This window comes from Crocuta crocuta, unplaced genomic scaffold, assembly GCF_008692635.1.
Source record: "Crocuta crocuta isolate KB4526 unplaced genomic scaffold, BGI_CrCroc_1.0 scaffold143, whole genome shotgun sequence".
NCBI lineage: Eukaryota > Metazoa > Chordata > Mammalia > Carnivora > Hyaenidae > Crocuta > Crocuta crocuta.
The window spans coordinates 2,971,436-2,982,195 of record NW_027529175.1 but is presented as its reverse complement, the minus strand read 5'-3'; the positions used below and the strand labels follow the sequence as shown (position 1 = coordinate 2,982,195).

The following is a 10,760-nucleotide window of genomic DNA, read 5'->3' as shown; positions in this document are numbered from 1 at the left end:
CCCCCCAGTTCTGGTTTCTCCACGTCTGGGCCAGCACTGGCTGTCTGACTCAGTCCGGCCAACCTCGTGGGGACATGCAGCGCATCTCCCTGTGGTTTGGATTTGCATCTCGAGGCCATGCTTCCTAAACCCCTGCGCTCAGCACCAGAGACACACGTGTCCCTAGAAGCCACAGTTCCTGCCTCGAGCATGCCACAGGCCAGGCCAGCGGCAGCGGTGTGGGGAGCGGCCTCCAAGCCACACTGAAGCATGTCTGCTCTGCCGTGGGGACTGCTGCTGGCTGGGTGCCAGAAGGGGGGAGGGGAGGAGGGCAGCAGAGCAGCGTAGGTGTGGGGACTTGGGTCTGGGTGGCTGGAAAATTTGGTGGGGAGAGTGGCCCCCGCCTCGCCTGGGGGTGCCCCCTGCAGACGGCTGTTGAAAGGTGTAGTGCAGTCGACTCCACTCTCTGCTGCCCAAGGCCTCTCGTCACCTTGCCTTCCATGCCCCTGCGGCTGGGGCAGTGGGGGCAGCTACCTGTGACAAATGGCCAGGTCTCCCACTGGGAGAACTGGGAACCTCGCCCCATGGAGACGTGGAGATTCCTGGCAGTCAAGTCTCTTTTTGGGCACCCGGCTCAAACTTACTTGATGAGCAGGATGCAGGCCTGCAGCCTCTGGATGTAACGCATGAACATCTCCCTGCTGGTGAACTCGATGCCATGCTCCGGCTGCGGAGACAGAAACACAGTGAATTCTCCCACAGGTTACCACGTGCCGCTGAGGGCGCGAAGCCCATCGCTCCTGGGGGCCACGGAGGCCTTGTGGGGCCACCATGGCCATGTGCCCCAGGGCCAAGTCAGTACCCAAACACATCACCTCAACAGAGGCCTTTCTAAACCCCATGGGCCAGAGACTCCTTTCCCCCTAAATCTCTTCTCCATCTTTCTGGGCTCATGGCTGCCCAGCTGGACATCATTTCTCAAATCCCTTTACACCCCGGTGTGCTTGTGTAAGTAAGTGCAGGGAAGTGACCTGGGCTGCTTCTGGGCCTATATTTGAGGACTAGGTGTGGCCCTTCGCTCTGACGCCCCTTTCCCCATCCACGGGCTGCCCTGCAGCGCTGCCCGGCCAGGCAGCAGCCCACATGCCCGCCCCAGCCGTCTCCATGAGAAAGAAACCTGCTTACGCCGCAGTCAGAATGAATATACCTCAATGTCCCCACCTCCCCTGCTGGTCTCCATCAGAGCCCGGACCACCCTGTCTTATGACCATTGAAGGCGTCCAGGTCTGTGCTGTCCCACAAGGTAACCGTCAGCCACATGTGGCTGTGAGTGCTCGAAATGGGGCGAGTCCGCGCTGAGGTGCGCCACAGGTATAAACCGCAGAGGATTTCAAAGACTTAGCATCCAATAATCTCAAATTTGTATTGATGACATCTTAGATACATGGAGTTAAAAAATATTAAACTTGGTTTCACCTGTTTTTTTACTCTCTTAATATGGCTACTACGAGACGTGAAATTACACGAGGCTCATGTTGTGCTTTTCCCGGACTGTGCTGCCCCCCACCCCCCACCCCCGAACTCGAGGCGGGACTGAGGAGGAGCTCGACAAATGTGCTGAGCGGATGGATGCCACCCAGCTCCCGGGAGAATGGACTGTCGTGCCCGGCACTCCACCACTGTGACAAATACAATATTCTTAGGAAAGCACACACGTGTACACAGACACACAGCTACCTAGTCACAGGGTCCCAGCGACGAGAGCACATTGCCCCTGTTCTGCGCTCACCTCCCAGCCATTCATTTCCGGCTCCTTGGGTGAAAATGACCTTGGGTGTTCTTCCAGAAACAGACATTCCCAGATCATCCTCAAGGCCCAGTGAATTAAGATCTACGAAGGCCCGGATGTGCTGTGCGTCCTCTCCTCCCGGCAGAGGACAAGCACCAAGCCGGCTCCTGCCCGCAGAGGGGCTCCCGGGGACCTGTGCTGACGGGCGTGTGAAAGCGCCGCAGGATCACAGGGGTTAAAGTTGCAGGACGGCGAACAGGAGATGGCGCCAGGACCCAGCTCAGGTGTCTGTCCCCACCCCCAGCCTCTTTGCCAGGCTTCCAGAGGCTTCTCTGTCGGAACTGGGGCTCTCCGGCTTGTGGGCTCACTCAGGCCCTCGACTCAATGATATGTTGGTCCCCAACGCAGCGACGGATATTCCCTCCACACACGTCTCCAGATGTGAAAGCACAACACAAGGATGGGGTTTGGCAGCGGTTCCTTCCAAGGCCACAGTAGGAGACTTCTCCACGAAAGCCTTTAAGAGCCAAGGCTGCTGGGCGTGCCTGTCTTCTTTTTTGCGGGGACGGGGGGTCATCTCTGTGTCTACATCCTTCTCTTACCTTCTTTCCCTAGTCCACTTCCACTTCCCAGTGTATAGTTTTCTTTTGTAAAAATTTTTCACTTTTTTGTTGTTGTTGTTGTTGTTCTTGAGAGAGCACGTGTGAGCTGGAGAGGGGCAGAGAGAGGGAGACAGAGCATCCAAAGCAGGCTCCGTGCTGTGAGCACAGGGCCCCCGACACGGACCTCGAATCCACGAACCATGAGACCACGACCTAAGCCGAAATCAAGTCGCCCAACCAACCGAGCCACCCAGGCCCCCAATTTTCCTCCTGTAATTCAAGTGTAACTTCCGGCAGAGTCCCCAGATCTGTGTGTGTCAGCTCACGATGGACCCTCACATATAAATGCTCCACGTGACCCAGATCGAAGCCCGGCACACCACCAACACCCAGCAGGCTCCCTCCTGGGTATTCTCCAAAGGCATCACTATTCAGACCTCTAGCCCCAGAGATCAGTTTGCCGCTTTTTGAGCTTCAGGTAAGTGGAATCATACAGAGTGCGCTCTTCTTTCCAGCTTCTTTTGCCCTGTGCTTGTGTTAGTTTTCTCACTCCTGTGAGCATATGAATATGAATGTAACAATTTACGTTCTTGTTGCTGAAAGACACGTGGGTGAGTTCCAGCCTCGTGCTGTGCAGCCCCTCTCTCCCCTTCTGTCCTCAGACCCTCCATCAGGAACCCCATCTCAACACGCAGGGACCGAGTCCAAGCCTCCATCTTTCCCTTCTTACCCACGTGGGTCCCACCCACTCTGGCCCCGCCTTGTGTCCCGCCTCCTCCAGGAAGCTCCTCTGACCACGCCCCGATGCCCTTCCAGTTAATCCCCATCCACAGAAGCATTTGCCACCACTCACGTGAAAACCTAGACAAACGACAACAGAGCACTAAACTAGGTGGCGTCTATGTTCGTAGGAAAACACAGATGGGGCTGCAGGTCGGCCCTCGACGTAGGCAACGCTGGGCCTTTACCGTCACGTTTTGCTGTGTGGGCACCTGAGTGTCAGTAACGGTTCTTCAGTCATCCTTGGGTGTGAAGCCCGCACCCACGGTGTTGCCTGACCGCGCCACGTCGTCAGGCTGCCTCCGTTTCCCCGCCGTGAAATGCGGGTGCCAAGAGCTCCCTCGTGGGAGCGGGTGAGGATGACCCGAGCACGTGAGCAAGGCGCTCGGAAGGACGGAGTGGCCGCGAGCGTGTGAGCACCTCCCGCCGGCGTCCCTGCTCGTCTCCCAGGTGCAGGGCAAACCCCGGTGGCCCCCACCCGAGCCGGCCCCACTGCGGATCCGTCTCAACCCCGGCCCTGGCTGCAAGGAGACCTACGATTGGAAAGAGGCCACGCACCCCTCGCACCCCTCACACCCACCAGGACGGCTAAAATGTTTTCAAAAAGGGAAAGTAAGGAGCTCTGGCAGGGGCTGCAGAGATTGGAACCCTTGCCCGTGGCCGGTGGGAACGAAGACCGCCAAGCAAAAAAGTCTGGCGCTTTCACAAAGAGGTTAAACATCGGACTGTCGTGGGATCCGGCAGTTCCACTGCTAGGTGTGGATCTGAAAAAATTGAAAGCAAGGACTTGAACCCGTATTCATAACCAGGTTCACAGCAGCATGATTCATAATCACCGGAAGGGAGAACAACCCAAGTGTCGATCGATGGATGAATGGATCGATCCAGACAGAGTTACTCAGTCACAGAAGGGATGAAATTCTGTCACCTGCTACAACGTGGATGAGACTTGAAAACAGTAAGTGAAATACTCCAGACACAGGAGGCCACGTATTTCATGATTCCACTTACATGAGGTCCCTAGAACAGCCAAGTTCATACCGAGAAAAACAGAACGGTGGCCACCAGGGGCTGGGGGAGGGCGGGGAACTAGTGTTCAGTGGGTACGGAGTTTTTCTGGGGGATGATGAAAAACTGGGGGGTGATGATGGTTGTATGACATTGGGAATGTATGTAGTGCCACTGACTCGGACACTTACGCGTGAGTTTAAAACGGTGAGTATTATGCGTGTACGTTGTACTACGATAGCGAAAGAAGAAGAGAGACGGCAGTACTCACCAAAGTGATCCTCCGGTCTCTGTTCAACACCAGACCTGGAAGGGAAGCACAAAGACGGGGGCCTCAGTGCCACCTATCGGGGGGAGGGACTCGGCGCGGCTTCCCTGGGGACCCGGGGGGCCCTTCCAAGCCAGGGTGCACTTCGTCAGCCTGCACTGGGGTCCTCTTGGGACCGAGCCAGAGCAGCAGAGCTCGGCCATGGCCACCTGGATACAGGCCAGTGCGGCCCACGCGGGCATGTCCCTCTGGCCATCCCATAGGGCAGTGCAGGACAGTGGTGGATGGTGGCTGTCATCTCTGAGAACCTTAAGGTGGTAGCGTGATCTTGAAACCTCAGGAAGTACCCAATGGCTAAGCATCAGTGCCGGCAGTTGTCAGAGAGAAAAGACGGTTGGTTGGCAGGGTTGGGAGGCGTGTCCTCCTGTGTCCACCTGCTGGCCCAGCCTCGGTTCTCTGCCGCAGCCTGAGGGTGGACAGGAAGGCTATGAACACACTTAAAAAGCGGGTTATCCTGGGGGTGGGCTGAGCAACAAGGATGGGAAAGGGGTGAGACGCGGTGGGACACACGCAGGTTTTTATAGTCCAGGGTGTTTCAAACTACGTCATGTAGCACCTGTTCATAAAAGTAATATTCATGGGGGCGCCTGGGTGGCTCAGTCGGTTAAGCCTCCGACGTCGGCTCAGGTCATGATCTCACAGTTCGTGGGTTCGAGCCCCACGTCGGGCTCCGTGCTGGCAGCTAGCTCAGAGCCTGGAGCCTGTCTTCAGATTCTGTGTCTCCCTCTCTCTCTGACCCTCCCCTGCTCATGCTGTCCCTCTCTCTCTCTCAAAAATAAATAAAACATTAAAAAAATTTTTTAATTAAAAAAAAGTAATAGTCACGTAAAAAACAAAACCTAAATGGCGGCTAGGTTGGTATCTGTGCCCAACTCTTTGTAAAGCCCATCAGCTCCGGTGAAGGGGTCCTTGGGCAGGGCGCAGGGGTGGGGCTCCACCAGAGGAGGAGCGTGAGGTCTCCCTGCTGGAAAACTGATGTTTGATACAAAATGGGCTTTCCAAGAAACAATTATGGGAATGTTAAGGAGAGCTCTTTTCCACAATTATTAGGTTTCCCCCTCTAATTAGAGATTATGGAACTTGCAGATGACAAATATAGATGCTTAATTGCTGCTGGAGGTTCTCAGTCAGGCATTTGTGACTCAAAATACTTAGGAGGACCGTGTAATTGGAAGATTTTCTGGTCACTGCACTAGTAGATCATCTCGGCCTAATGAAACCAAGGCCAAGGCCTCTGGGCACCTTTGGCTCTGGCCGTGACCTCCCTGCGCAGACGACCAGCCCCGGCAGATTGTGCAGGACCACACGCAACGCCCGGGCCCCCACCTGGGCTCGCTGCCCTCCCCCCCCTTCCTCCAGGCCTGGGCTCCATCTGCTCAGAGGGTGTGAAAAAACTTTAAAAGGGGGTTACCTTAAGGGTGGGGTGTCCCCCCCCCAAGGTACCTGGGGATCCCTACGGAGCTCTTTTCTCTGCCCTGGGCCATGACTTCTCATCTCTTTGGCCACATCTTCCTCCTCTTCCTTCCAAGACTCGCTTCCACTGGGCACATCCTGAACCGGCCCGGGCAGACCCACAGCCTGGCTGTTTTTCTGTTGACCTCCCCATGACAGTGAGCTCTGTGAGGGCCCTAAATGTGCTTCTCAGACCAGCGGGCCAGCACAGATCCCTCAGAGAAGTTCCACGAGCAGACCCAGAGCTAGCGGCCCTAGCTTTTTTGGAAGGGGGAGGAGGGTGCTTGGTGCTTTTCTCAGATGTAGATCCCACCACACCCCATCCTGCAGCTGCTCGGCGGGGCTTTGCACTGACTCCTTAACGCCCTCACCAGCCTGTGTTGTTGGGAAGGGACGCAGAGGGATGAGGCCAGGGTCAGCCCCGGAAGGAGGAGAGCCTGGGCTCGGCCTGGAGGGAGTAGCGTCTACACCAGTCCCGCTGGGACCCTCGGGCTGGCCCGGCCTGCGGCTTGTGAGCTGACGCCTCCTCCGAGAATTTTGNACATCCCTGGCTCCTGGCCCGAGCTCCTAAAGCCTGTGCAATCTCCGAAGTAACAAAGGTGCTCGCTCGGAGCATCTTTTGTTCTAGTATTTGGTCTTTGAGGCCAGGTCCCGACACGGAGCTCCAGAATCCCTCGCGACTTCCTAGGTGATCTGAGCATCTCTGGTCCTAGTGAGGGGACACTTGGGGGCGCTAGACGTGTCTCACGGGGGAGGCACCTTTCAGTGGCCCCCACCACCTTCAGCACCTTCGCCTTCACCCCCTGTTGCTCAGCATGCCCACAAGGCCTTCCCCTCTGTCTCCTCCCACCTCCTGCCTCCCTGTCACCCTCCTTTCTCCTGCCTCTGAGCCCACATGCTGTCCAGAATGACCTTCTCCACCCGGTGGCGGCGCCAGCCCGCCCCTGCCCTCCTGTGCTCCCCGAGGGTGGCGCCCCTTAACGGTGTGCTTGGGAAGGAAGGAAAACCATTGCGGGGTAGACAGTTATCTTCTGCATTTGTTTTCTAGAAACTAGCCCACCCTCTTTCTACAATATGGGGCTATTTGCCCTTGAGGCTAAGAACCCCCAGGAGGGAGACGAAGATGCCCTTCAGACTCAAGGACATCCAGGCCAGCCACCAGACAGTCCCCCCTCTGCACCCAGTGGGGGAACCCCACCTTGAAGCCCTCCTGGCATTTTCCCAAAGAAAAGTCTAGTTTTCAGCCATTCCCAGCAGAACCAAGTCCCGGTGACTCCTTCAACCAACAGCAGCAAGAAAGCAAAGAGCCGGCCAAGTAGCACCTGCCCTTGCCACCCTGACCCCGGCCTGGACCAGGGACCCACCCTGCAGCCAGTGTCAAGTTCAGGCGGTCCGTCCCCACCTCCCCACCCTTCAGTTAAAACCCTGAGAGCGCCTCCCTCTTGTTAAGAAGAAAACCATGATAAAGGAAAGGTTCAACTTTGAACGTGTGTGGGCCCTGCTGCTGGGCTCCCAGGGAAGCCACACTTTTAACTTTGGCCGAGGTCGGAGTGACGCCACCGAACTCCCAAGCATGAGTTCTCTTTCCGCCCCGAGCGCACACTGTACATCTGCGTCACTACCGAGTGCCCTAAAAGAAAATGTCTGTGTATTCATTTGGCATTGACAGTTCTTGGTGCGGTTGGCAGGATACTGGAGCAACTCGCCCAAGTGCCCCTGGGGGTCGTCTGGGCCTCGGTGCTGGGTGCCCGCACGGCACTTGTCCCCGGCCCGACTTCTCAGCGCCCCGCGGGTGCGTCTGGTGAGCTCTCCTGACACCCGGACCTCCTCAGTTTGAGCTGAGGGTCCTGACTTGTATTCGAGCTGTTGAAGGTGACCCGTAACCTAGAGGGTGGAGTGGAGGGGCTGGTTGGCGGAAGTTGGCATCATACTAACAGGTGTCATTAATATAAGGCTTGAGTCCGTTTTCTGGGTAGAATTAGGAGAGGCCGAATCACTCAGCTCCAAAGGGAAGAACACATGCTCCTTCCGGCCTAGGGGAAGTGTCTGAGGCTATTCATCCAGCCCTGACCACCCAGTGCTCTGAGCCCCCTCGGGGGTCTGAGATCCCGCTGGGGGAAACCCGGACCCGTAAGAGAGTCAGCGTCTCGGGGGCTTTGGGAAGTGACACTCAGAAGCCACATCCTCTTGATCCGCCACGCTGAATACCCTTAGATCTCATTTCAGCCCTATTCTAAAAATGAAACCGAAACTAAAAGGAAGGGGGAACCGTGCTTCAAAGGATGGAACCCCCGGAGAGAAACCGACGACCCCCCACGGGCCACTCGGGGAGGTCACTGTATGGTACACGGCCACTCAGGGAGGTCACTGTACAGTACACACGGGCCTTGCACTTGCAAGTGCTTAACTGGGGAAATTTCAGGAAACCCCGAGTCGCAGACGGCCGAATGGGGTTCTCTTGATGTGTCTGGATTAGTGTCTTGTGCGGACAAGTAGAGGAGACGGGTCCTAAGACTGAGCAGCCAGAAACCAGGAAAGCTGTTTGGCTCGATCAGTGAAGCCCCCCGACTTTTTTTGGGCTGGGGGAACCGACACTAACGGTAGCTCCCTGGGCTTCATCGGGTTTGTTGTTGCAGCTTGTGGGATCTTGGCACAAAGCTGGCCGTATTCTAATCGGAAATAACTAATTCATGGATCCATAAACTATAAGGCTCTCTTACAATTAGATTTGTTTTAATAAAAGAGGGATCTTTGGAAATTGGATCTTATTTTATTTTAGTTTTCTATGTTCATTTATTTTTGAGAGAGAGAGAGAGACAGAATGCAAGCAGGGGAGGGGCAGAGAGAGAGGGAGACACAGAATCCAAAGCAGGCTCCAGGCTCTGAGCTGTCAGCACAGAGTCTGACACGGGGCTCGAACTCACGAACTATGAGATCATGACCTGAGCCCAAGTCGGACGCTCAACTGACTGAACCACCCAGGCACCCCATCAATAAGCTTTTAAATAGCCTCCAAAGTCTTTGGTAACCTGAAACTTTGAAGTTGGGCTAAGTTAAATGATAAAAGTGGACTGAATTCATTGCATATCTAAGTCTTTTCTGAATAAGACAAAATACAAAAACATTAATTACCAAACATAAGGTTTATCTGCTTTTGACTTCTTATTACAGAAAAACTAAAGACAATTGCGTCTGTTAGTAAACACATTTATGCTTCATTGAAAGGTGTACGCTAAGGGCACCTGGGTGGCTCAGTCTGTTCCAAAGTCTGTCCAACTTTGGCTCAGGTCATGATCTTGAGGGTTCATGAGTTTGAGCCCCACATCAGGCNTGGATCATCTGTTCCTCCCCGCCCCTGCCCCACCCCCCTGTCAAAAATAAATAAAATATTTTAAAAAGATGTATGATTAAAAAACAAAAACAAAAACAAGCATGTTTCCAGAAATTGTGAAGTCTATTCATCAATTTGCCAATCTAAGCAATTCTGGTGTAATAATCCACAGTTTGTTTCTAGTAGTTTCCACTGGAGCCTAAAGTTTCTAAGATTTAAAATTCTTTTTTTTTTTTTTAAATATTTTTATTTATTTCTAGGAGAGAGAGAGAGAGACAGCGTGAGCTGGGGAGGGTCAGAGAGAGAGGGAGACACAGACTCCGAAATAGGCTCCAGGCTCTGAGCCGGCAGTCAGCACAGAGCCCGACGCGGGGCCCGAACCCACGAACCGCGAGATCATGACCTAAGCGAAAGTCGGACACTTAACCAACTAAGCCACCCAGGCGCCCCAGATTTAAAATTCTGACAAACCTGCTTGAGAGTGGAACATGATAGAGAAGGCAAAATAATTTTGTCCTGAAATCAGACTGGTTATTTACGGAAGGAAAATTTAGGACAAAATAAATCTAAATGAAAAAGAAAGTTATAGAAGGTTTGTGAAGGGGAATCTCTGGAAAAGAATTTATGTGCTGTCAGGACCAAGACTGAGTTTTAGAAGTATGTGGTCATAAAATTAAAATTTGGCTTTTCTCTTTTGTTAAAAAGACAAGGCTTTCTTGGGTTGTAGGTCTGCTCTTGATAAAAAATTATAAACAAGGGGTTCCCCCCCCCATCATCTGCCAGAAAAACAAAGTTCCTATATTTGTTACCTGGCCTTTGATCTTTGATTACAAAGATCATCAAAGATATAACTCCATCTCCAGCCCGTCTCCCCTTCCCAGAGGACGGGAGGTGGACCTAAAGTTCCGGGCTTCTAATCACAGCTGGGTCCTGGGGCGTCTAGCGCCCCCAAGCGTCCCCTCATTAGGACCAGCGATGCTCAGATCACCTAGGAAGTCGTGAGGGATTCTGGACCTCTGTGTTGGGACCTGGCCTCAAAGACCAAATACTAGAACAAAAGATGCTTTGAGCAAGCACCTTTATTACTTTGGAGATTGCACAGGCTTTAGGAGCTCGGGCCAGGAGCCAGGGATGAAGACGAAACTACCAACCACAGGCCCAAAATGGAGTCAATTACGCTAAGGGCCCATGTCAGCCAACCAATACTTAATATATCTTTTTTTTTTTTTTAAGTCTCTGACCCTCCCCTGCTCACGCGCGCTCTTTCTTTCTCTCTCTCTCTCTCAGAAATAAATAAAACATTAAAAAAAAGAAAAGAAAACCTTGTCTTTTCTATAGCATGATGGAGTTCCTTTCCATTTGCCAGATGCGATCCTGCCCTGTTCACGAATCATTTAATAAACCCAATTAGATCTTCAAATTTCCTCAGCTGGGTTTTTGTTATTGAACACCTTGCTCGTGGAACAAATTCCCCCCTCCCCCATCGGCCAT

At 53.6% G+C, this 10,760-nt stretch overlaps 1 protein-coding gene across 6 annotated transcripts in view; it reads right to left on the bottom strand.

Annotated features, from left to right (window-relative positions):
- The window catches only part of SERHL2 (serine hydrolase like 2), a 31,514-nt gene that overhangs the window by 2,350 nt on the left and 18,404 nt on the right, over nt 1-10,760 (bottom strand). For all 6 annotated transcript variants that reach the window (XM_077757984.1, XM_077757979.1, XM_077757982.1 and 3 more), the window contains exons 9-10: nt 4,430-4,464; nt 624-706 (exon numbers count right to left, since the gene is read on the bottom strand). In XM_077757984.1, the coding sequence (XP_077614110.1) occupies nt 624-706; nt 4,430-4,464 (118 nt within the window). The remainder of the gene's footprint in view (nt 1-623; nt 707-4,429; nt 4,465-10,760) is intronic.